At 43.1% G+C, this 27,911-nt stretch overlaps 1 protein-coding gene across 1 annotated transcript in view; it reads right to left on the reverse strand.

Annotated features, from left to right (window-relative positions):
- The window catches only part of LOC115655346 (VPS10 domain-containing receptor SorCS1-like), a gene marked incomplete at its 5' end in the record, with an annotated part of 426,699 nt that overhangs the window by 130,405 nt on the left and 268,383 nt on the right, over positions 1 to 27,911 (reverse strand). The window contains one exon of the mRNA XM_030570701.1: positions 20,626 to 20,784. Within this exon, the coding sequence (XP_030426561.1) occupies positions 20,626 to 20,784 (159 nt within the window). The remainder of the gene's footprint in view (positions 1 to 20,625; positions 20,785 to 27,911) is intronic.

A 27,911-nucleotide genomic window follows, 5' to 3' on the forward strand; every position in this document is an offset into this window, starting at 1 on the left:
CATTTTTTCCAATAATTCATTTGTTTTTGAACTACACAGACAAGTGTCCCCAAATGGAAAGTCCTCAACTTTAGATTTTCCTGTGGAAGAGAAGAGGAACGTAGCCAGGCATGTCTTCTGAGAGTTCTTACTGTTGCCACTGGGCTTGAAGATACATCTGAGACAGCGAAGAACAGCTTTTATGCTTGCTTACCAATGTTCTGACCCTCCTTAAAGAGGGAATTAGTGACTCTGGGAAAGGAGAAGAGCATAGCACTGCTTCTGCCAAGGAGGAGAAGGGAGAATTTGAGAAGGACAGGAGATGAATTAGGGAAATAGAACCTAGATGGAGCTACTATAAGGTGGATGAATAAGGTTGGAAAACAGTTCCCAGAGAGTGGTTATCAGTGGTTACAGTCAAGTTGGAAGGGCATATTGAGTGGAATCCCACAGGGATCAGTTCTGGGTCTGGTTCTGTTCAATATCTTCATCAATGATTTAGATAATGGCACAGAGAGTACACTTATAATGTTCATGGGCAATACTGAGCTGAGAAGGGTTGCAAGTGCTTTGGAGGATAGGATTAAATTCAGAATGATCTGGACAAACTGGAGAACTGGTCTGAAGCAAATAGGATGAAATTCAATAAGTACAAATGCAAAGTGCTCCACTTAGGAAGGAATAATCAGTTGCACACATACAAAATGGGAAATGACTGCCTAGGAAGGAGTACTGCGGAAAGGGATCTGGGGGTCATAATGGACCACAAGTTAAATATGAGTCAACAGTGTTACACGGTTCCAAAAAAAGCAAACACCATTCTGGGATGTATTAGCAGGAGTGTTGTAAGCAAGATACGAGACGTAATTCTTCTGTTCTATACCATGCTGATTAGGCTTCAACTGGAGCATTGTGTCCTGTTCTTGGTGCCACATTTCAGGAAAGATCTGGACAAATTGGAGAAAGTCCAGAGAAGAGCAACACAAATGATTAAAGGTCTAGAAAACATGACCTACAAGGGAAGTCTGAAAAAATGGGTGTGTTTAATCTGGAGAAGAGGAAACAGAGGGAACAAAACAGTTTTCAAGTATGTAAAAGGTTGTTACAAGGAGGAGGGAGAAACATTATTGTCCTTAACCTCTGAGGATAGGGCAAGAAGCAATGGGCTTAAATTGCAGCAAGGGCAATTTAGGGTGGCTATTACGAAAAGCTTCCTAACTGTCAGGGTGGTTAAGCACTGGAATAAATTGCCTAGGGAGGCTGTGGAATCTCCATCCCTGGAGATTTAAGAGCAGGTTAGACAAACACCTGTCAGGGATGTTCTAGATAATACTTAGTCCTGCCATGAGAGCAGTGGACTGGGCTAGATGACCTCTCAAGAGCCCTTCCAGTCCTACGATTCTATCATTTTAAATCTTCCAGTTGAACAGGAGGAGGATTGTTACAGTACAGAACAGGGACTAAACAGACCTGGCTTCTATTTTCAGCTTGTATGACCTTGGGCAACTCATTTAATAGCTCTCTGCCTCAGTTTCCCCAGTTTACAGACAAGTGTAATACCTAACATGGATATTTAGAAGATACCTACATTAACTAGAGCTGGTTCCAAAATGGTAAGTTCTTTTAAACATTTTGAAATATCAGCTGAAAATAGATAAAAGCCAAAAAAAGCATTTCCCCCCTTCTCTCCCTTTTTCCTTTCCCCTCCCTTTCTCAGTTGCAAAATAGAAAAAAAGGGGGAAAGAAAGGATGAAGAGAATGGGGAAATAAAAGAAAAATATTATGACAAGGGAAAGGAAGGAGGAAAACATTTTGGTTTTGATTTGAAAACTGAAATATTTTCAATTTTCCATTTTCAGGATTTTGTGTTTAAAAAGTGGAAAATTTTAGATGCATGTGAAAAAAAATCAGATAAGTTTCCTTTTATTAAGAAGGAAATAATGGAGGCCCTTTAACCAACTTCTTTATTCAGTCACTAGTGAAAAAGGGGTGTAGGCTTTCCATGGATAAACAGATGGTTGTCTAATACAATTAAGAGAGCTGGAATCGCCAAGTAAGACTTTTCTCCACCCTTGTCTGCGCCTCATTCTACAGTTTCTCTAGATTGTCACAACAAAACATTGAGCACTATTATTATTGTCACATCTCGGAAATCTCCAGTTGCGGTAACAGTTCACCAGCAACAGGGCGTTTGAACTGAGAAGAATAAAAAGAAAAGCTTGATGGAATTGTTCTAAATGGAGGAAATATGCATCACTCTTCATTGGATCTGGTCTTTCACTAAATTCACATCACAACTTCTAGTTATACCTGCACAAAATGCAGGGAATGTTTTGTGTTCTTAGGGCTGTTCTTGGTTCCCTGGAAGCCAATGGCAAAAGCTCTCATTGTGTTTGGTGGGATTGACTGGGATTAGGCCCACAGAGAGTTGCATCTACATAGGCATTAAGATCCTCCTTATTTGCCAGCACCTAAGCTTCTATAATATTCATTTATTCACCTTGGTTTCCAATGTGAAAAATGGTGACATGGTAACTGGATAGTTATTACAGATTCTTCTGACATTGGTTGTGGAACATCTCACTAATGTTCAAGGTAATTCCATTTCAGCCAACGGCACAAAACAAATGGTTTTAACATGAAGTAGCTTGAGATGTTGAGTCAAATCTGGTAGGACCTTGGGCAGCATTAATGACCTTCAGTGAACAGGCCAAAAAAAATAAATGAAATGTTTTCCCTGTAGGGTGCTTTGTCAAATGTATTCTACTCAGATGCCATTTTGGAGTAGAATGGTGGACCAAAAGGAAGAGAAGAATATCTGGAGGCTAGGCATGATTTTTATTCAGACAGGACCCAGGGCTATTTTTCCCCATTTATCATGTATGGTGCTTTCATGAAAAAAATTGCACAGCATCTTACTGCCATGTTGTAATATAAGCTTTTCCTCTCCCAGCGCTGTTATGACAGGCTCATCCATGTAGTCTCTTAGGAGATGACATTTTATTTTCTTTGGCAAGCATTTTAGTCCGATTACAGGCAATTTTCGTTATTAGATCGAAATGATATAATGTTCTTCAATTTTTCAAGCCACAAATAGAAAAAGAATCTTCGATCGGTTTTGATCTAAATTTCCATCTAAGGGGCAAATATTGATTTGTCACTGTTTTTATATTTTGCTCCTGCTCAGGAGAAATTTCTATTGAGTACAAACTGAATTTAAAAAAAAAAAAAACCTCTGAATTTTATTCTTTTTGATGAGGCAATAACCTCATCCTTACTTTTTCTCTATCGTTTCACATTCTTCCTTCATTTGTCTATCTAGGTACATCCATGGCCCTCAGTACTGTAATATTTGATAACCTCACAATCCATATATTTTTCCTTCACCTTTACCCTTATGAGATAAAGAAAGGTTGAGGTGGCTTCTCCATCACTGACAACTTTTAAGTCAAGCCTGGACGTTTTTCTAAAAGATATGCTCTAGGAATTATTTTGGGGGATGTTTTCTGGCCTGTGTTATCCCATTCACCTTGTCCTTCTTATATAAACAGTCTGACTAGAAGACCACAATGGTCTCCTCTGAGAATCTATTACCTCCATTTTCTAGATAGGGAACTGAAGTGCTGGATAGGCTAAGACTCAAATTTTGGGACTCAGCGTTGCAACACTTAGCTGATTTAGGAGCCTTAGAATATGTTTACGCTACACAGTTAAGTCGACTTAAGTTACAGCAATGATCATAGACCATTGTAATTACATCGCTTGTGCATCTTCATGCAACGCTCCATGTGTCAGTGGAGCATGTCCACAGCTGGTACTCTAGCGCCAACAGAAAGAGCAGTGCACTGTGGGTAGCTATCTCACTGTGAAAATCACCACCTTCTCCTGTTAGCAGTTCTGGGAATGGATCACCGTGCATCATAGGGGCGGGGTCACCACCCCATGATGTGGTTTTCTCTATTCCATAATTCCAAAGGCTTCCAATTACATTTCGCACCATTCTCCAACTGCTCCAGTAAACTCTGCCTGAAAGCATGGATCTTGCCACTGCTCACCAGTCCTGTGATAAGCATTATGAGCACAGTGCAGCTGATCCTGCAGTACTTCATGAGCTGTGAATCTGAACAGGAAGCCATGGTGACTGCCCTGCTGTGTGCATGGAAAGAAACAATTCAAGATTGATGTTGGCATTCATGGAGCAGCAGTACATGGTGGACTGCTGCTAATGGGCTTGGGAAACAAGCACTGAGTGGTGGGATCGCATTGTGATGCAGGTATGGGACAATGAGGAGTGTCTGCAGAAATTCCTTGAACTCTGGGCCACCCTCACATCTGCCTTGTGGTGCCAGGACACCAAAATGAGAGCTGCCCTAACAGTGGGAAAGTGAATGGTGATTGCTGTATGGAAGCTGGCAACTCCAGACTGTTACCGGTCAGTCATGAATCAGTTTGGAGTTGGGAAGTCCACTGTGGGGGTTGCAGTGATACAAGTGTGCAGGGCCATTTATCACCTCCTGCCACAAAAGACTGTGATTGCGCAATGTGCAGAAAATAGTGGACAGCTTTGTGGTAAAGGAATTCCCTAACTGTAGCAGGGCGATAGATGGCATGCATATCCCAATTTTGGCCCCAGACCCTCTTGCGACGGAGTACATCAACAGAAAGGGCTACTTTCACTGACATCAATGCAGGGTGCACATATCTTTAGGAACAGTGACCTGCATAGAAAGCTACAAGCAAGGACTTTCTTTCCAGACCAGACGGTTTCAACAGGGGATGTGGAAATGCCATAGTGATCCTTCGTTCTTTGGCTTATAAAGCCATACACCGGAAACCTTGACTGTAGCAAGGAGCCCTTCAACAACAGGCTCAGCAGGTGCAGAATGACTATAGGATGTACATTTGGCAGATTAAAGGGTCGCTGGTGCTGCCTTTTTGGCAGGTTAGACCCTAATGAGGAAAATATTTCCATGGTCACAGCAGCTTGCAATGCTCTGCATAACATTTGTGAAGCCAAGGAGGAAAACTTTCCCGAGGGGTAGAGCACAGAGGTGGATCACCTGGCAGCTGATTTTGGAGCAGCCAGACACCAGGGCTATTAGAAGTGTTTAATGGCGGGGGGGCTATTCAAATCAGGAAAGGTTTGAAACAGCATTTTGAGAATAAGCCCCAGTAATGTGTTTTCTATAATGAATTGCACCAGGAATTGTTTACCTGCCATCATAAATGACCCCTGTAATGATTCCTGCCTGAGCATTAATTGTAGTCTGCAAATGTGCCGATGGCCACTGTGTTTGAATTTCTGTTGCAACTCTCCAGTTGCAGGGCGGCGGAGTAGAAACTGCTCATCAGTGTGGTCATGATGGGCATTGTGGGACACCTCTTGGAGAGTGCTTAGAGGGATATAAGCAAGTGCAGTTTCTACACTGACGCTGCATCGCTCTAACGTTGTCACCAAAAGCTCAATGCTGCTCATTAATGTAGTTTTATTATGTTGGCGTGGCAGGGGAGTTAAAGCGGCAGAAGGAGTATTGTGCGTAAACCCTCCATTGTTTTGTCGATGAAAGCGGACTTTTGTTGACAAAACTGTGTAGTGTAGACAAGGCCTAAATCTCATTTTCATAAGGGAGCTAGGCACCGAATCTAAATCCTATCAACTGTTGACATGAATAAATGGATTTTGCTTTTTTTGGATCTAAGCCAGTTTATACCTCATGAGCCAATACCTTGCCACCATCTACAACTAGAGATGGTTGAAATGTTCCTTGACATTTGAATGTGATTTAATATATTATATGAAGACCTTAAATACCTCTTTCCACATGGATTCAATGAGAAAGATTCTCAGGTGGCGTAAATTGACACATCGTCATTGATTTCATTGGAGCTAAACCAAATTACACCATCTGAGGATCTGGGCCTATATTTAATTTATCTGTAATCTCATTTGGTTTTGTGGTTTTGTTTATTAGTCTGCACATTTAAAAATCTCAATAATAAATATTACCTAGAAGAGATTGAAGGGTTTAATGTTCTCTGAGCATCAGACAAGTTTAATGTCTGTAGCTGTAATCACCTGCAGTAAGAGATTATGCCCAATAGGTCACTGCCTTCCTATCCAGATTTGACTGAATTACAACATTGAAATCTCCCATCATTATCTTCTGTCCTCAGGTTAAATGAGCTGAGCTCTGAGCAGTTTCATAAAGAATTCCACCTTAGGGAATTTGGGATAGATACATTAATAAAACTGAACTGTGAGCTGCCCGTCTACCCTGTGGTTCAGAAAGTTCAGTTCTTATAACAAAAGGCCCAGATTAATGTCTTGGATAAATTACAGCTTTTGGATGTTGAATCTTGCAGTGCACCAAAGGCAAAGAAGCCTAGCTCACAATTTTGCTGATGAACGCAAAGTATGTCTTAAAGAAACCAGTTGTCATCCATGACCTGTGTCACGCTGCCTGGAGTGACTCACAACCAAGAGTGCTTTCCTCAGGGCAGACTGTCAAAAACAGGGCAGATACCTCAAACTAATGGTATGTTCTATAATAAGATTTTGCCAAGCCAGTAACAAATATGAAGTCCTGGATCACTACAACAGTCTTACCATGGAGTCACAGACAGTTCTGTTAAGACTCTCCAGTGTTTCTTGCCACCCAGACAAACTGGATTTAATGATAAATGGTCACTTACATGAAAAAATCACACAATATGCAGGTTGCTTCCAGTCCCAAGAGACCAGTCACTTACCCCAGATCAACTGATACCCTAGATTTTAAACCAAGGACGAGGCCTGTAGCCAATCCTGTAATACACTATCTAAAAGTTTATTAAGTAGGAAAGAAAAATAAGAGTTATTTACAGATTAAAGCAAACAGACATATGCACAAATGGCTGCGATCTAAATCCTAAGGGTGGCACAGCTGTAGTGATCTGTCAATTCAAAGTGTTTTCACGGAGGACCCAGGAGGCAACCGTTGGGGATTCCTGGCTTCAGTTTGGTGTCTCTAGCCCTGTGAGAGTTCAAACAGCAAAAGAGATGGAAAATGTTCTTGTGACTTTGTTTTAGTTCCTTCCTTCAGCTTCCAAATCCATAGGATGAGCTTCCTTGAACATAGCATATCCAAGGTGCAATGGGGTCATTCACCAATCCTTTGTATTGCAGTGTTCCTTGATGGCCCATCTGATTTGAAAGCTCTTCTTGACGGGCGGGGGGATGACATTCTTCCCATCTGGGTTCACAAGTTTAGAGCAAATATTTTCAAAGCAAAACTTGCATATTTTCTTATAGCATGGAATATAGACATTGCAAGTGAGATTAATGCAGGCAGCAATTTACAAGCAATTCATAGAGTCTAAACACTACCTACATTCTTTTAAGACTAAATGCTATTTTGAGCAACACAGGTGAACTGGTCTGGTCTCCAGCTATGAGCCTGTCAGTTCTTCGCTAACGCCGGCAGTCTTGGCAACAGTGGGCGCCTGGTTTGCTGGCATCACAACCTGATTCATACAAAGTGTTTGACGTCCTCTGCAATCCTGAAAGCTGGCTGGGGAGTCTTCAACTCCGTATTCATCCAGCTTGTTCAAACAAGCTACTCAGCTCCTGATAGTCTAAGCATCATCCAGCAAGATAGAGGGACAGCAGCAGTCTTTGTATCTGACCTCAGAAGCAAGGGAGGTAACCCTGCCAAGTCCAAAGCATTTGAAAGGCCTGATCAAACTGGGCAAAATGTGTTCACTGTTTTTTTTTTCCCCCAGTAGAAAATGCACATTTGGGTTAATGGAAACATTTTGCAAATTCATGTCTAATTCACTGAATTGTTTTGGCTGGGAACAAGGTATAATCAAAAAAGTTTGGAAAAAGTCAAAATGTTTCTATTTGAAATGACTTTTTTTTCTAAATTTCCTTCAATTTTATATTTAAAAAAGCAAGAAAAAAAGCTTGAAATTGAAACATGATTTTTGTTCAGCCCCAAATAACTTTTTTTCACCCCAGAACTGTCACTGAACCCCAAAATTGGCTTTTTTCACAGCTCTGGTCCTGGGATCTCATCTTGGGAGACCACAGTCCTAAGCAGGCCTCCTAAAGGTAGCCAGCCACTCCATCAGTCTTGAGAGGCTTCTTCTCCAAGAGCCCCTGTGATGTGGAAACCTGTCACTGTTCCTTTATAATATCCACAGACAATCCTTAGGGATTACAATGAGATGACATGGGCTGCAAGGCCACATGCTTCAGTATTTAAATCAATCAATTTATCAGTCTCTTGAGTATTAAGGATTAGGTTGAGGACTCCATGGAGGGGAACTCTCTCTCATCCCACAAACTTTCCCACAAACTTTCCCACTGGTGCGGGGGGTTCTGACACCTTCTGCTGAGGCATCTGGTGTTGACCCTGTCAGAGACAGGAGATTGCGTACCTTGATTTCATCCTGTGGATGTGGGAGAGGGGAGATTAGAGAAAGAACAGCTGGCTTAAACTGAATCCAGGAAGTGACATGATACAAACTGGAAGAGATGAATATTTGGAGGAGCTGGTAGGCACCACAATTTTGCCTCTACTGAGGACATTTCTCCTAAACAAGTTATACCAATGCATAGCCTCAAGTTGAACTTGATTTATCACTGACCTCGGAGAATCAAATTATTGCAGTCACACAAAGCAACTTCTCTCACCTCCAGCTTCCAGGAAGTCTTCTCTCATTCCTCTCAGATATAGCCCTGACCACAATAATCCAGATAGTCATAATGCCATCCAGAATTTACCAAAAAAAAAACCCCTCTATCTTGAGCTAGCCAAAAATACCTTTCTCAGATCTGGATCAGAACTTTCCCAAAAGAACTGAGATATGTCATCCCAGGGTTGGGTCAAACCCACCTCTAATTCCTTCATGGAAATCCTACAGAATGTTAATCTTCATGCCCATTTCTTCAGATCGCCCTAATTCTTTCCCCTTCGTGTGTGAGCTCTTTAAAGCTATTCACGTTCCAAGTGCCTTCCTCACTCCCAAGAGAATCTATTCAAAAAATGGTCATTGCATTTATACTGCAAATTTCTCATTGCATCTCTCTATGTGAGTCTATAAAGAGCTTTTACAGTTACTTTTCTCTCCATATGTGGCACAATGTTGCACAAGGCACCATACAGACACGTGTAACTATCTCTGAAGCATTGTTAAACTTGAAGTGTAAACATAACAAAGTCAAACTGAATGCAGAAGCGGCTGCCTCAAGCTGGAACGGTATAATTCAAATAAAATCAGCCTGTTCCTGCTACTAACCCCCATTCATTTATACTGAATACGTTTATTACTGGTATATTGCACATTATTAGCACCACAGGTGTATTTGAAGAAATTCAGCTCCTTCCATTAATGTTTTAGTCATCATTCTTAGTGTCCATCTGGGTACTATTCAAATATCGTCCATGCGTGAAGGAGTCTCCCTGGGAGTGATTCAATACCTCCAGGAAGGCAGAGGATAGCGGGACAGATTTCACATTTGTCTCTCTTGATCCGTTCCTCTCGTCTATGGTGCCCTCCTTCTATTCAAAGCTGCTGAAGAGCAATCAAGGGAAAACAAGGTTCTCCTCCCTGCAATCTGGATATCTTTATCTTTCTATGCCTCTGGGAAACAGGTTGCTGTTGACTTCCTGTTGCGTGAATCGGCCAAACTGAGGGCCACCTTGTGGCTCAGCTTGTACAGTGCATGTGGGGGCATGAAGCATTCCTTGATAACCTGGTGCTGGCAACATGTACTGCAGGTTGAAGCAGGATGGGGAAACCACGCTCTGCAGAGAGGATATATGCCTCTTACACGGAGAAGTGGCAGAAGTGGGTGGAGTTTTGGAGCCACACCTCCTGCCAGCACACTAGCTAGTGTGGTTACAGATATGTGCCAAAGGAAGGTAGCTGCACGTGGTATAGGCCTGGAAAAGGGTGTTCCTGCTGCAGAGCAGCTAGAGATGGGGAACTAGATTGGGAAGCAGAGCATGATTCAGAGATTCCCAGTCTGCTCCAGGAGCAGTGCAGTGCTGCACCGCCCCCTGACTGGGGCTTGCGGCAAAGCCAAGACTTCACCCCAAGTGAGGGGAGGTCAGCAATCAGGTCAGTGTCTATAGCAAAATGGACACCATTAAATTAGGCTTGAATAAAGACTGGGAATGGATGGGTCATTACACAAAGTAAAACTATTTCCCCATGTTTATTTCCCCCTCCCCTACTGTTCCTCACAACTTCTTGTCAACTGCTGCAAATGGACCATTTTTATTACCATTACAAAAAGTTTTTTTTTCTCTCCTGCTGGTAATAGTTCACCTTAACTGATCACTCTTGTTAGTGTGTGTATGTTAACACCCACTGTTTCATGTTCTCTGTGTGTTTTTCTATCTATCTTCCTACTGTATTTTCCACTGCATGCATCCGATGAAGTGGGCTGTAGCCCACAAAAGCTTATACTCAAATAAATTTGTTAGTCTCTAAGGTGCCACAAGTACTCCTGTTCTTTTTGTGGATACAGACTAACACGACTGCTACTCTGAAACCTGTCTATTGTCTGGCTACCAGTGTCCTGACAGGCTACCTGGGATGCAAGCAATTTTCTCTGAGAAGTTCCTCCTAGCAGGAAGTGCAGGATTCTGGAGTAGAGAAGAATCCTTTCAGGTTAACAAGATCATTCTTGGTCCACAAAAGTTCAGCAGGGCATCACTTAGCAGTTGAATTGCTGGAGCCTGTGTGAAGTTTCCTCCCTGTACTGAATATCGTACAAAGGTACATCTGGACCAAACAGTGAAACTGAAGCAGCATTTAGCACTTCCCTTCTTGCACAGCAAGGACTGAGGAGCCACTATAAAGGCACCGGCTTCTGGGCTGACATTAATTCTTTCCCCTGTTGTTCGCAATCTAATTGCCAGTGCCATACGTGGACACTTAAATAATTTAAATAGTCATGAGAGGAGAAACTAAATACAGCGCTGCAAAATATCAAGCATTTTGATCAAGCATCAGTTATACTGAACATAAGGCATACATATATTTAGCAAATAACTGGGTGTTTGTTTATTTAATGCCCATGGGAACAAGTGGAAGTGATAACGCCATCTATCTTGCAGTCATTCCACAAGCCACTGAGATTTGCAAATCAGTTACTGACTTTCCTTTCCATTTCATTCTGTTTCTGATTCTTCACCAGTATCATGAGGAACCTTGTCCTGGGATAGTCTCATATTGTTCAGGGCTAGACGTGAAGAGATTCCCTTTGTGTTTGTGTGCTGAGGATACTGCCTAGTATGTACAGGCAGTTTTACTCTTCTTTTTCCATCCTTCATCCCTACTTCTTTCTGGTTCTCCCTTAATATTCTCCACACATTCTCCTAAGAGGCACATTGGCTGGTTTTCCAACTACCGCCCAATTTTAAATGGAAGTCTATTAAAAAGATTTGACTCATGCTTGAAATCCAAAAGCAAATTACTTACAGTTACCACGTTTTTACCAGCACACCTTTAAAGCTTATCTGCGTAACACACTCCTACAATTTCAGCTAACACTTCTTGCAGTGGGGGGAATTATTCTTCCCTCATTTGCAAAGGAACACTATTGAGCCCAGCAACCTGTAGCTGAAATAGATCGTCTCTTTTGGAAAGATGTCCAATCTCAATTTAAAGGTTCCAAGTGATGACGAACTTAACACTCCTCTTGGTAAGCCATTCCAATGTGTTGCAAATTTTGTAGCTACTTGCTCAACAGCCAGGAGAGCTATTTGAAAAAAAATTGCACTGCTAGCAAAAACAACAACAACTCTGCATTCCTGCCAGGGTACTTTTGATTTGTTTTGGGTTATTTTATGAAAAATCAATTATTTTGGAGGTGTAAGGGAAAGTCTGTCTTTCAATTTTTGTATTTTCCCCCATAAACATTACCATTTGCAGGAAAAGAAAATGGCTAATTATCACACAATTCAGTGCAAAAGTTCACTAGTCTCACATACACACAGTTTTTCATTAAAAAAAAATTATTATTTATTATTTACATAATGGTAGTGCTGGAGGCTCCAGCTGATCTCAGGGTTCCATTGTGACACTGTGTACATAGTAAAAAATAGATGCTCTAAAAAGCTTATAATATAAATAGACAATATGCAAAAGAAAATGGAGGGAAACTGAGACACAGATAGCTGAAGTGACTTGCTCAAGGTCACACACAAGTGGTCAGTGACAGAGCTGGGATTAAAACCCAGGTTAAAACTCACCCATAGGAGTACACTGCTTCTCAGATGGAAAATTAGTATGTTTTCATGGAAATGTGTGAAAATCGCTAGACATCCGTAGGACAGTAAAACTTTCTGGGAGAAGGGCTATCCCCTCACTGGTTGCACACATGCATCCAAGGATCTCAAAGCAGTGAACAAACAAATCTCTTATGCTCACAGAAGCAGGCTTAAGAATCACAAGCACTACTGTTTGTACAGACAGTACACTTGAGCAAAGTGAGGTATATAGTTTTGCCTAAAGACATGCACATCAGTGGCAAAATCAGTGATGAATATTACTCAAGAGTCCTATCTTACAGCCCCTTGACCACACTCCTATGAAGCAGAGCACCTGTGGGACCAGGTTGATAGAGGTGGATGTGTTTAGTCTACAGAAGAAAAGGTTCGTAGCTGGGGGAAAGGATAACAGGCATCAAATATTTAAATAGTTGTTTTAAAAAAAGATGACGATCAATTGTGCATGTCCATGGAGGTAGGACAAGTAGCAATAGGCTTAGTTTGCAGCAAGGGAAATTTAGATTAGGTATTAGGAAAACCTTTCTAACATTAAGGATAGTTAAGCCATGGAACAAGTTATCCAGGGAGGTTGTGGAATCCCTGGATATTTTTAAGATCAGGTTAGACCAACACCTGTCAGGGATGGTCTAGCTGTATTTAATCCTGCCTCAGCACAGGGTGGATGAACTAGATCAGTACTTTTCAATATCAGGGACTGGCTTACTGCCTTCCTAAATTGTGCCAGGGAGATCTCAGGGACAGGTGCCCAGTCCATGACTGGTCATTGAAAAACACTGAACTAGATGACCTCCTGAGGCCCCTTCCAGCCCTACGTTGCTATGATTCTATCTTCCTGTTTGGACAGACTGTGCCATCTGCCTGTTACTGGATCAGCTGTTTGGTTTTTTTTTCTTATTTTCATTGTTTATTCTTTTATTTCCATCCGCTGTTTATTTCCTTTATTTTAAGTTGTTTCCCAACACATTATGCTTAGTGAGGTGTGTAAGAGACTGATGGATGCCCTTGGAGGGCATGTTTTATCACAGTCTGTACACCAGTTTATAGCCAAATTAAAAGAAAAATACAATCTGACAACATTACCCCTGTTACTGAATTAATGCTGGGCCGCTGACTGTATAGGCAAGAAAGAAAAGAAAACAAAGCGACTGCAAGATGAAGGATCTTCACAGTTTTCGCCTGTTCATCCTCAGAACAGCATAAGGATTGGCGATCCAATTGCTGCTCAATTTGCCCTATAGATTTCAACCCACATTTGAAAAGAATTGTGTGCAAAGGTATGTAAGCCAAATGTCTGGTGCATGAATAGAACTTAAGGATACATACACCTGTATCTTTTTTGCGCACACACACACACCATGCATAAATACACACGGGCTTTTAAAAATATGGGTCAGAGTTCACATATTTTTTACAACCTTTCATTTAGCTGGAATAAATTCTTGTGGTCCTCCAAGAATTTCCAAGGCCTTCTGAAACATTCCACATATTTTGGTACCAGGGCAGAACTCCTTCTGCTTTGCAAATACACTATTGCCTTTCATGTTTTGCCACAACAGAGATCATCAGAAATATGCAGGCCAAATGAATAATTCATTTTGTTGATTGAGCTAGGGACTTCACTAAACGTTAGCACACAAACTATGTTATTTGTCTTTTCACATCTAATATTGCCAGTGGATCCTCATACCCAATAAAATTTTATTCTATATAACTATGTATCTTAATCTTAACTGGAGAAAATATTGATTCTGGTGTAAAGCAGGAGTAACTCCCTGCTGTCAATGGAATTAGAGCAGTGTTTAAGCAACATAACTGAGAGCAAACAATCTCCTTGTTTTTGAATGAGACACTGAAGCCCAATGAAGCCCATATCACAAGTCAGCTGCAAAAATTCAGTAAATCTCATTTAAGATTGGATGCCTTTCAGAATGATACGCCTTAGGCCACGTCCAGACTAGGTATTAAAACCGATTTTAGATACGCAACTTCAGCTACGTGAATAACGTAGCTGAAGTCGAATATCTAAGATCGAATTACTCACCCGTCTAGACGGCGCGGCATCGATGTCCGCGGCTCTCCGTGTCGATTCCAGAACTCCGTTCGGGTTGATGGAGTTCCGGAATCGATGTAAGCGCGCTCGGGGATCGATACATCGCGTCCAGCCTAGACGCGATATATCGATCCCCGAGCAATCGATTTTAACCCGCCGATGCCGCGGGTTAGTCTGGACGTGGGCTTAGGCCACGTCCAGACTAGGAATTAAAATCGATTTTAGATACGCAACTTCAGCTACGAGAATAACGTAGCTGAAGTCGAATTTCTAAAATCGAGGTACTCACCAGTCTGGACGGCGCCGCATCGATGTCCGCGGCTCTCCGTGTCGATTCCGGAACTCCGTTCGGATTGATGGAGTTCCGGAATCGATGTAAGCACGCTCGGGGATCGATACACCGCGTCCAGACTAGACGCGATATATCGATCCCCGAGCAATCGATTTTAACCCGCCGATGCCGCGGGTTAGTCTGGACGAGGGCTAAGTCAAACACAAGCTACTGGGCTAAATACAGGATTAACTGGGTGAAATTATATGGCTTGTGTTACACATAAAGTCAGATTAGATGATCCTTCTGACTTTAAATTCTGTTAATCTCAAAGCTATTAAAAGAGCATGATCAGGCTCACCGCTAGGTTTGATTTAAACACAGGGCCTGATTCTCCTTTTACTCTAGTTCTATACCAAGGCTATTCCATTCATTTCTTAGTGTTCCAGTCTGATTCTGATACTGCCGCAGTACATGAGGTCAGTGGAGTTGCTCCGGATTTACACTGGTGTGGCAGGAGAATCAGGCCTAAGAGAAGCCAGTAAAGCTCAGTTTAAAATAAAAGGAGAACACAGATTATACCCTATTTTCCTGACAATGGGGGACATCCCCTGTGCTGAGCATCATCACCAGATATGTGAGCCATGATGTTCTATTAGGAGGTTATAGGAACTTAAATGATGTCTGAGCCTTGTTCTGCCCCCACTTCCCACAGGGATGAATTAGACCCAAAGAGACCACAATCCACTGTTTTCCTTAATACTTAACAACTGGCCTGCTCTCTGTGCACACCCTTGCCTCTCTGACATATATCGGTTTACACATGCAAGCGATTCTTCTATCACCTCTGACTCTGAACTCCACTGTTCCCACTTGAATGCCTGATGGATTCACATCAGTAAATCCACTCTCCATTACTGTTAGTGGGTGTGATCTGAGCAAATCTCACTTACTCATTGACCAAACGGCTTCTCGTCCTAATGGGTCCTGCAAGAGTTTACCAAGCCTTATTTTGTGTTCTCTCTGCACTGTGGATTATTTTCCCCTTTGAATGAACAAATAAACACAAGTCTAACACATGGAAATGCAGCCTATGTAAAATGTGTCCCCTTCCAGCTCCTGATGGAAAGAGGACTGGTGATTTCAGTGGGCTTTGGATCAGGACCTGGAGGACCTCAAAAAGTCCGCTATCACAATTGGTGCTAATTAGCAGCCTCACCTATACAGTGATAAGCCTCTCTGCTGACAAGACAGAGATACTGCTCATCTTTCAAAGCAAACCATTCAGGCAATAGGTTAAGGCACATGGCTGGGGCAATGTGTGGGGAGCTTGGTTCACATTGTTCTATAAATAGAGAGTTCTATATATATATAAACAGCACCCATCACCTTCCTATCGGTGCACCTCTTTCATTAAAGGATTTATTTTCAGCACCCTAGGAGGAAGATAAGTGTTACTATCCCAGTTTTACACATGAGGAACAAAGGAAGAAAGAGAGATTAAGTGATTTGCCCAAGGTTACAGAGGAAGTTTGTTGCCCACTAGAAAGAGAACCCTGATCTCCTGAATCTAAGTCCAGTGCCTTTGCAACATGACCAAATTTCCATCTCCAAGGTTCTCAATTTGGTACTTTCCGCCAGGAACTAAACTCGCTTTTAAAAGAACAGACAGCTGAAATCAAATATTAAGGAAATTCAAAAAGAATATTTTCATTTAGAGATGCCTTGTTGGCAGAGACTGTCCCCTTTAACCTGGCTGTCTTGATTTCACGATCCCATTTAGAATATCAAAGGAACAAGAGGGAATCTAGGCCGACCATTTTAAAACAGCTTCTCCACCACCGCTGGCGTTGCTCAACACTTGAGTGCATTTAGACATGTCTTCTGAGCTGTGCAATTAGGACTCTACATTTCCCCCCACATCACTTCCACCTCCCGTTCCCACCTGCATTTCATCACTCCAAAGAGCTCTGCAATTCAAGGATGAGTATTAGTCATAGTCTCTGTATGGATGACCCATCTGAACAGGGGAAGGAGACTCTGCATGAAGTGGAGGCTCTTATTTTCCAGCCCCTAATTACACTACAAACCACTGTTTAAGACTATATAGCAAAAAGAAACAGGTAACACGCCCACAAAACAGCCCCTTACCATATAAGCCAGCTGATTAAACCCACCAGAATTAAAAGGTACAGGACCTCCAACAAGCTTGTGTGTCCTTAGCAATGTTTTACTGTGTCTGGAGTTTTCTTCTGATAGGTAACTTTTCTTATTCAGAAAACGAAGAATCACACACTGGATTGCAATTATGTGGTGGGGGTTCACCACGGAGTGACTGTACTTTCAGCTGGAAAAATGAATGCAATCATAGAGCAGTTGGAGCAGGCAGCAGCTGGTTTTCTGATACTCTCTCTAAAATCTGTTAATTTAATGTGTGTAAAAGACACTGGATTGTCAGCTCTGGAAACTAAAGTCCTCTGCCTAGAGAAGAGTCACAGCATGAGCGGTGTAAGCTCCCCCACAGTGCCTAGGCAGTATACCTAAGTCTTCAATGATTCAGTCTCCACGTTAATTCGTCTCCTTTCTTATTCATTCTCCATGTTCCTTGAAGCCTTGGTCTCTCTTCTGCAGCCAAAGGGCAAATGAATGTGACTAGCGATGGGGTTTTATGATGCCGGGAACCTGCCTACTAGGAAACAAACTCGGATGGCAAATTCAGTTCAAGTTGGCCACCATGAAGCTATCTACATCTTGGGTTACTAGGGGGGCTCCTGGTCAATAATAACCCTATGCCGGATTACAATTAATGACTATTGGGTTCTCTCGTCATTACTACAGCCTTAGCACAAGGTCTCAAAAGAGCAAGTGATAGTCATGTGTTGTGAACTACTCCGTGACTTCCAGAGTAATAAATATAAAAACCTGCAGGATCACACAGTTACTCCAGGCCAAATTCTGCCTGGAGAAATGAAACCACCAGGGACCATTTCTGCTCAGCTATAGGGAGAACCTGACCATTACATTTTATTTATTCCAAGTTGATTTATACTTTGTGCTTATCAGTTACCCTCAAAGGGGTTGATCCAAAGCCCACTGAGGTCAAGGGAAACACTCCAGTAGGGTTAGGATCAGGACCCAAGGCCGTAGTTCACCTCTATGCAGGGCATAGGACACTGCTAAGTCCCACATAAGCTCCATTTCTGAGGGCTTTAAGTGGGACCTAAGTGGCTTTGTGCCAGCCCTCTCCATAGGGGCATAGCTCATCCTAAGTAACATAATATTCTAATCACCAGTAATGATCATATTTACTACTCTCTGAAATATTGTTTAGATAAAGCCCCTTCAAGCACCCTCCCACATAAAACCCAGATAAACTTGGCCATCCTGATCAACCCCATCACTGCATCTAACCCCCGAGGGCCCTCCAAAAAGCCTGAGTTAATATTTGCAGGCAGTTTCGTGGTCCTGTAAAATAAAGCAACAGCAATTACTCACGTAATAACTGAGTAGAGATAATTTGCCTGCTGGAACCAGGAAATTATGTCTCCAGCTCTTTGGCTTTGTCCTCTTACAGGGCTGCGCACCATAAATCCAGTGAAACTTAGTTATACATTGTCTAACTTGAGACCTTCACTCACCTTGGCATGCTGGCTAAAGCACCAACAGAAATGTATATTCCACCCGTCCCCTATTTCAAAATAGGAAATTTACTACTACAAGCAGCATTGACCTTCATCAATTACTAGTGTATTACAATGATGCAATTCCTTTCATCTCAAAGGGCCCAAAATGCTTAACATGCTAGAGGCCAAATCCTGTCCTCATTTGCATCTGTGCAATGACTTCAGTGGTGTTTCATTGCCATAAATGTGGGCAGAATTTTGGCTTTTCCTATTTTACATATACAGTATCCAGGAAGCATTTCAGCTACCACTAGAATGAAACCTTGACTGGAACATGGCTGCAGCACACACTATAACAACCATTTAAGAGTTGAGGAACACCGTAACTGATTGAGACTACAGAGGAAATTTAGGTAGGCAGAATAGATTTACTCACATTTTAATTTTGTGTGGACATTAGGCTACAACCTTGAAAGGACGTTGGTTTTCTGGTTAAGCACAGGTTTTAATTTTTATTCCCAATGTTTTCTTAACCTTCGTTAGTGACCTTAGGTAAGTCATTTAGCAACCCTAAGGACTCGTCTACATGTGAAATGCTACAGCAGTAGGTAAGTAGACACTACCTATGCTGATGGGAGGGGTTCTTCTGTCAGTGTAAGTAATCCACTTATGCCTTGACATAGCTCTATCTACACAGGGACTTAGGTCGGCTTCACTACGTCACTCAAGGAGATGGACTTTCACACCCCTGCGCAATGTAGCTAGGTCCAGTGTAAACCAGCCTCAAGACACTATTTCCTCAAGCTCAAATAATAATATATACCTACATACGTCACACAATTATCGGGAGGATTAATTCTTTTATGTTTGTAAACCATATTGAAAGTCTTGAGTGGAAGGTGCTTATGACGGGCTATGTACCCCACACAATCCCTGAATGGGTTAATGTGGACTTGAGAAACCAGTTCTGTTCCCTGGGAGCATCTGGAGGGAAAGCCAGGCTTGACTGATCATGAAGCCCAAGTGAGCAGGTGCAGGCTGATTATTATAATGAGAGGAAGTTTGTAGCAGAACGGGGCTGTAGGTCGGGAGTTTGCAGTCTCTTTGGAAACAGAGAAGTGGTGAGGAGGAAATCCAGGGTGCAGAATAAGCACTGGGATTCCAGCCCTGAAAGAAGGATCAACCCAGAGAAGTTGCATGGAAGAAAGCCTGAGAGAGGTTGGGTCGGAAGAAGCCCAGGGAAATAGCAGCAAGGGATGGGACACTGCAAACCTAGGCTGACAGTAAGGGTCTCTGGGCTGAACCCACTGTAAGGAGGACCTGGGTTCCCCTACCAATCACTGGCAAAGTGGCATGAGCCCAGAGTCAGGGGCCAGAGACCTGACACAAGGTCTCGGAATTAACCGTTGAACTTTTGTTTGTTGAACTTTGTTACCCCAAAAGGGGCAGACATTAATATCATGACCGGGGTGGAGGCCCAAGGTATAGAGCAGAGACCACCACAGCGAAGGAGTGACTGTCAGCAGGGGTTGCCTGAGTGAAAGTCAGTTGCTGTGCCACACTTGGCCACAAGGAGGTGCTCCTGCGGTGAGTGAACCCCCTTACAGGACTGAGATTTAGATTGGCACACCAATCTGAACAAGCACTGTCTGTCAAGATGTCCAATTTTAAATATTTATCAGACCCAAGTTTAGTGATTACTGATGCCTTGGTTTCTCAGAAATCACAGGGAGAATCTGGCCCATTTAAGAGGTCTCAAGTCGATCTAAAAATTGAGGTACCCAAAAGCACTAGATGCTTTTGAAATGCTAGGGCATGTTTCTGTAGCCATGACATGATCTGCACCAACAGGAGCAGATTCCAAAAGGAATTCAATTCACTTATTTTCTTCCTTGGACAATCAACATATGGTTTATGATGTGCCAAGCAGGCAGGAGCAAGAAGAACTGTATGTTATTCTGAAGCAAGAAGGGTACCACCATTTGTTTTGAGTGCCAAGAAATACATCCATATTGTGTACCATTATCCAAGTACTTATACTGAACAACTTTGCACATTATTAAGGCTACTATCCTGGCAACAACATTAGTTAAAAAGAAGAGAACACAATGAAGGGTTTAATCTGGAGCCAACCCCTAAACCCACTTTCCTTGTTTGGGGTCACAACCCTGTTCCCCTCAAACAACTCCCCACAATTAATGATCATTGAGGGTGCAAATGTTACCAAACTTGACATCCACCGGTAAATACCTGATTTATAGTCACAGACCTTGTAGGTGTGTAAATGAAGTCATAATTATGGTGAGTGCAGAAACAGAGGCCCTCTAGAAAAAGCAAGCACTAAATGTTTGTCTAGGCTCTTGGGAGGGAAAACGCCACATCATTGGTAAAGAAGGTCACAAAATCTTTTCTTACCTTCTGATCGAGACTGTATGCCAGAATCCAGTCCTCCTGTTTGGGGTGGAACAGCAGGCTCTGGATGTAGAAGTTCAGACGGTACTTTTGATACGTGGCCCCTTCGTCAGAGCTAATCAGCAAACTGCTCTCAATCTCCGGGTCAGTCAGCAACATAATCTGTATGGATGGAATAGTCACAGTTAGTTAGAAAGGAGTCAAACGGAAGGATGAGGAAACAGCCAGGTAAACACAGCGAAAACTGTTGCATTTTAGTGCCAGTATAAAAACTAGACTACACAACTCAAGTGTAGCAAACCTGTTAGAACAAACCAATGGTGACCAACCTTCCGGAACGTAAAGCCATAGATGATAACTGTGAATGTGTATCTGAAGTATGGAGCAATCAACTAGACAGTAGGATCACTTAGAACAGGGATAGCCAAGCTGAGCCTGAGAAGGAGCCAGAATTGACCAATGTACCTTGCCAAAGAGCTACAGTGATATGTCAACAGCCCCCCATCAGCTCCCGGCTCCCCGCGCCTCCCACCCACCAGCAGCCCTGCCAATCAGTGCCTCCCCCTCCCTCCCTAAACCTCCCGATCAGCTGTTTCATGGTGTGCAGGAGGCTCTGGGGGGGGAGGAGGTGTGAGGGCATGGCAGGCTCAGGGGAATGGACAGGAAGAGGTGGAGTGGGGGCAGGGCCGGTGGCAGAGCCAGGGGTTGAGCAGTGAGCACCCCGCTGGCACAGTGGAAAGTTGGCACCTGTAGCTTCAGCCCCGGAGTTGGTGCCTATACAAGGACCGCATATTAACTTCTGAAGAGTGACCCCTGTCTTAGAATGAGCATAACTAATTACAAAAGGTTAAAAGTTAAGTCCAACAACCCCTTTGTGATCATCAACAAGATCTGAACCTGGGACAGCCAACCCCAAAAGCACAAACTTTCCTAAGGTTAACAGCAACAGCTGGTTGTTATCCTTTTCGAGAGCTATTCAGCAGAGGCGGCAGACACAGTGTGCATGCACGTTGCATCAGCAAAGGAAAGTATAAACTGAAAAAAAAAAAAAAAGGATATTGAAAATAATTCCCAACGGCGGAATCGGTTAGATTGCAGAAGAGTCTGAAGATAGAAGGTGGCAGGAAGTTTCATTGCTTGAGATTTTAGAACCTGTCTGTCTGCAGGGAGCAATCTTGTTTTAGCAGGGGGATGTTTGGTAACCCACTGGGTTCTTTCCATCTCTAATTTCCAAGATACTGTGAATTATGGCTTCAGTAAGGTATCAGAAAGTCTCTGCTCAGTGAAGTTGCTCCTTTAGCTTAGTCCAAGGGTGCTAGCTCTTGAAATACAGTAGATGTCTGGCTTGTAGTTCTGCTAATGGCCAGTCACCACCAATTAACGTATTAATTGGTCTGTATTGCTGATGAATCAGACAGAAGTGTGAGAGTCTCTGCATGAAGGAAATAGGTTTGAGAACTACAAAGAGAATGACTTCCGTCTTCCCACTAGAGAAAAAAGCAATGTCACAAAGGAATAGAGTAGGAGGCGCCACAAACGGTGAACACACAAAGCTTTGAAAGCCCTTTGCCTGCAACGAGATTAAAGATCTGTATCATTAGTGCCATTTTAAAATACACAGTTTACTGTCTCTGAAAATGCCAGGCACGAATCAGCTCCTAGACAAGGCCAAACTGAAAGGAACAGCATCTAGCATTTCACAGTGGGAATTTTAATCTGTGTTCAGGCATTTCAGAATCTCTCTCTCTTCCCCCATCCACCATTCAGTAATAAAAGGCAGGCAGAGTCGCAAAGAAGGGGTGGGGGCCCCATGAGACATCGTGTAACACAAAGATCGCTAACAATAAATTAGGAAACACCATAAAGATCTAGACGGATACAGCAGATATAGATATATTAGTCCAGCTATGCATATCCGTGTGTATACTGTGACAGACCCAGACCAGTGGGGTACAGGAGTCTGGTAGAGGACAAATATACTGGTCACTGGATGAGTAGTTTTCTGTTCCCTGAGTGACCAGAGCAGGGGCTGCACTAGAGTAATCAGGAACCTGCTAGAACCAATTAAGGCAGACAGGCTGATTAGAACACCTGCAGCCGATCAAGGCCGGCTAATCGGGGCACCTGGGTTTAAAAAGGAGCTCACTCCAGTCAAGCGGGGGGAGGGGAGCCAGAGGAGAGGAAGTGTGTGTGAGGAGCTGGGAGCAAGACGCACAAGGAGCTGAGAGCAAGAAGGTGTGCTGCCGGAGGACTAAGGAGTACAAGCGTTATCAGACACCAGGAGGAAGGTCCTGTGGTGAGGATAAAGAAGGTGTTTGGAGGAAGCCACGGGGAAGTAGCCCAGGGAGTTGTAGCTGTCATGCAGCTGTTACAGGAGGCACTATAGACAGCTGCAATCCACAGGGCCCTGGGCTGGAACCTGGAGTAGAGGGTGGGCCCGGGTTCCCCCCAAACCTCCCAACTCCTGATCAGACACAGGAGAAGTTGAACCAGAGTGTGGGGAAGATCACTGAGGTGAGCAAATCTGCCAATAAGCGCAGGACCCACCAAGGTAGAGGAGGAACTTTGTCACAATATGTATGTAATATACATAGAGGATGTTCTGCATTTCTTGATGGATGATAGATAATCCCCTAAATATGCAATACTGCATGGCAGTGCTGCTTAGTGGATAGCTCATTGGACTGGGATTCTGCCATTGTCCCGCTTGTGATCTTGGAGGAACCACATCAGCTCCCTGTTTCAGTGCCCCGTTTGTAAAATGGGGGGAAATGATAGCTCCTTTTGTAAAGTGCACTGAGATCTACTGATGAAAAGGACTAGATATGAACTAGATATTATTATATTTATTAGAAACAATCACGTTCATTATCCTAAGGTAGAGACTTCATAATGGCTGGCATACAAAAAGAATTACTATTAAAATGGAAATTCACAGATCATCCGCGATCAACGAGCCAAGTAAAGCTGTTTTGTTTCTCAGACCAAACCACCCAGACTGTCTCCCTCATTCTCCCAACATTATTTCTGTGATAATACAACTACGGTTAAGCGTATCAACAGGCACGATGAATTCTCTGTTCTTGTGTGAGTTTATGCACTGAAAAAGAAACATTGTTTATGCTGGTATTTGAAAAGATCACACGGCAGAACACTGACTGTACTAGAGCAACTACAGCATAAATAAATGCAGATCAGTGGCTTGATCCAAAGCTCATTGGAGTTAATGAGTTTTTCCATCCAGTTCAATGGGCTTTGGATTGTGACTCTCAGGAACATTTGTCCCTCCCGTTCACTGGCCCCAGTATGAGGCTGTTCCACATAGGGGAAGCCTGCCTTGCAGCTATTTACACAGCTTTGGGAAACTGGGCCTGAGGCTCCTTTGTGTGCTCTGCGTTGGGTGTTCACCTCAGACCAGACCCACTCAGCCAAACCACCAGGAACAAGGCTTCATTCTGTAACGAATATAGAACAGGATTACAGTCCAGCAGCCTCCTCTCTGCTTGCCCGCTATGTGCTCCCAGCTCAGTCAGTGCTGAGACCTCCTTCTGGTGGGGGGCAGAGGTTACATCCTGGCAAGAACCCGGAAGTTCTCACAACATTCCCCATTATGTTGTCCACAACTTGTAGTTCCCAGGGCTGCTGTTGAGGCACACTGGACCTTGGGCTACACACTGATAGAAGAATGTGAGACTGGAACTAAGCTTGGCTATCTTAGATACTTATATGACTCCATTCCCATAGTATCTGCGCACCTGACCTCACAATCTTTAATATATTTATCTTCCGAACACCTCCATGAGGCAGGGTATTGCTATTACCCCATTCTACAGATGGGAAACTGAGGCACAGAGAAGCTAAGTAATTTAGCCAATTGTCACACTGGGAAATCTGTGGTGGAGCAGAGAGTGAACATAGCTTTCCCAAGGCTAGTGCTCTAACCACCAGATCATCTTTCCTTGATTTATATTGTTCTGTTCTTGGTTTCTACAACATCACCCCTTGTGCAAGACCTCTGTGATGGGGTGCCTGCCCCACACTGGGCTATAAGAGGTTAATAGAGCCCTTGGGAGGCTGCGCAGGAGACAGCCAATCAGAGAAGGGCTGAAGGGAGCTGCAGGGCAGAGGAAGGCAGTTCTCTGATGGGAACTCAGGGAGAAAGAACTGTGTCTCTGGAGGCTGAGAGAACTGCCAGCACCCTGGAGAGAGCACTGCTGCTAATAGGGACCAGGGGAGCGAGAGACAGCTCCTGGCTGGCTGCTGGGGTGTTGCAGGCCGAGGCCCTGAGGCAAGGGCAAAGAGGATGCTGGAACCAGGAGGAAGTGGCCAGACAATTTGCTGCAATAGCCACTAAGGGAAGTGGCTGAACAGCAGACTCCAGGTCCGCCAGATGCGGGGAGCACAGTGTGTGGCACAGCCAGAGGGCTGTGTCACTAAAGAGGACGCTGCGATCCTTGGAGAGATATGGATCCTAGAGCAGGAGTGATGGCAGCAAAGCATCACCAGAGGAGAGTGCAGTAGTGAACAGAGCTAATCCCTAGGACAGCCAGCAGGAGGCACCACAGTGGTGAGTGAACCCTGTTACAACCTCATTTTAAGAAGATAAAACAAATTAGAATCCCCTAAGATGACATCTTCAACACAGTCACCATGCACCGTGAAATCAGAACCCCAAGCTGTTTACACAGAAATTTGAAAGCAAACTTGGTTACAACATTTTTGCATGTAAATAGTCAGAGCTATGAGCCCAAAGACAGCAGCTAAAGCATGAGAACTAGAAAGTGAAACTGACTGGACACCAGGAGGGGAGGGAGGAAGGCAGGGGTGGGAAGGGGGAGAGACAGAGAGATTGGTCTAGTTTTATTTTCCAAACTGACAGAAATGTGAATGGTTAAATGTAGGCAAGTACACTTGTTTTTTAAAATTCTTGTCTGGACAATCTAAGGTGTTTTTAGTAACACAAATTGGACTTTTCTTTGACGTACAGAAGGCCAAATTCTACTCTCAGGCACAGTATGACCCCATTCACTTGAGAACAGACATTATGAAGGCATCCACACTTTCATTGGGCAGCATTAAACACACAAAAAAATGAAGAAAACCCACCAATGATAATAAAACAAGTCATAATTTGAATGGAGTATAAAACTAATAGTCCAGGGAGTAAAGCTAACCTCTCCCTGTGGAAATCAGGAAGAAACTGCCTGTATGGCCATGTTATTTCATAACTGCCCCCTTCATGATTTCTTGTATCTTCTTTTGAAGCATTTGGTACTGGCTACTTTTGGAGAAAGGATCTTGGAGTGCTTAGATTGTAAAGTCCTCAGGGCAGGGACTACCTTTGGGTTATGTGTTTGCACAGCACCTTGCAGAGTGAGGATGTGGTCTGTGATTGGGAGCCTCCATCCTTACCTCAAAGCAAGAACAATAATCAGAATGGAACACATGGTCACATCCATTTGGGCGATTCTGATGTGATGACTTTGGCCATAATATTTAATCATCAAAATTTCCTTTTAAATAGTCGACTATCCCATCTTCCCATCAAGTTGAGCTACTAAAAATGATTACAAAACAGTGAAAGTCATATCCAAAAATATTCACATTTCCAGAGGGAGAACTTTGTTAAAAGGGTCTTGGCATTGCTGTTTTTCCTATCTACGTCCAGGTGGAATGAAGAGCCAGGATATGTGAAGACTCAGCTTCTCTCAGCAAAGGTAATTACTTCCTGCTCAGATCAGTGCCCAGAAGCACTCAGAACCCATTTACTCATACCAGGCACAGTGAGCACAGACAGCACTTGCTGATGCTTCAGATGAATTGTTTTGTTTTTTTTCTTCACAGAAAGTCAATAGAGTCGACACAAGCTCCAGCAACCAAAAATTAGGCGCCCATTTATCACCCCCTCCCTGAAAAGGCAGAAACTTTATTTGCTTTTCCTAAAGGTGACAAATGAACATGAAATGCAACTTATAGATTTTAAAACACTTCACACAAATCTTTTTTTTTTCTCTTCCTTCTTTGGTATTAGCTAGTGACACCAGACTGACTTCGAAAATTAAATGGACCCTTGCTCTCCCGCTGATGCAGCTTGGAATGCCCTGTAAGATGATTCTTTATCTACTTCCAGGGATAGTATTCTGATCCTTAGATGGCAAAAAATGGTCTGAATGATTGGAGCTGTGAGGCTTCTGTGACTTTATCAAAGCAAGCGCTGGTGTCTTCTGCCAACCCCTTCCAGTCAGATTCTTCTCTCACATTGCTAAAGACAAGAAGTCCATTGACACGAACAGAATGACCCCAGTGAAACATAGGTGTAAAGGAGAGAAGAAAAAGGTCCCTAGACACAACTGGACTCCCATTCACTTAGCAATGTGTAACATACCCCCTACAGACCCCATTACTCAGCAACTCTGAGTTAGGCCTACTGAACATAAGTGAAGGGGAGATTTGATTACAGTCTATAAGGATCTACATGGGGAACTTCAGTCTAGCAGAGACTGGTATAATACAATCCAGTGGCTGGAAGTTAAAGCTAGACAAATTCAGACTGGATATAAGGGAAATTTTTAACAGTGAAAGTAATTAACATTTGAACAACTTACCAAGGCTTGTGGAGGATTCTCCATGACTGACGATTTTTAAATCAAGACTGGGTGTTTTTCTAAAAGATCTGCTCTAGGAATTATTTGTGGGGAGTTCCGTGGTCTGTGTTATACAGGAAGTCAGACTAGATGATCACAATGACCCTTTCTGACCTTGGAATTTAAGAATCTTACAGCCCCAAGCTAACCCTCAGCTCAAATTGTAGCAGCTGATTCAGCTCTGGAGGTTCTCAGTTCAATCCCCAGTTTGACAGCACACAAGCAGATGCTTTGGTGATGAAATCTAGACAGAAGTCCACCAGCACTGTTGTTTGGGTTAGACCAATAACACTTACCAACCAAGTTGTTGAAGGCACTAAATTGTGTCAATGGCAGATAAATTAGGGTCAAAATTAATGTAAACAGTTACTTGAATATTAAAACGGGAGAGAATTGAATCAATGGCCATATCCCACATGTCTTACTCATGCAAGTAGCTTGGACCCAGTGTCCCACTCGTCTACACGTCTTCTTTTGTAATGGTAATTGAGATATGTGGAAAATATGACCACTCATCTTCCCCTTCTGGGAAGCAGTCTGCACTGACTGTCACACACCCATTTGATGGCTTCTACCTCATGCACAGACCAATCCCAGTATCATTGATTGTATTTGTTTTCCTCAAAATATATTTCTGCTGAACTG

Source organism: Gopherus evgoodei, chromosome 7, assembly GCF_007399415.2.
Source record: "Gopherus evgoodei ecotype Sinaloan lineage chromosome 7, rGopEvg1_v1.p, whole genome shotgun sequence".
In the NCBI taxonomy this organism is placed as follows: Eukaryota; Metazoa; Chordata; order Testudines; family Testudinidae; genus Gopherus; species Gopherus evgoodei.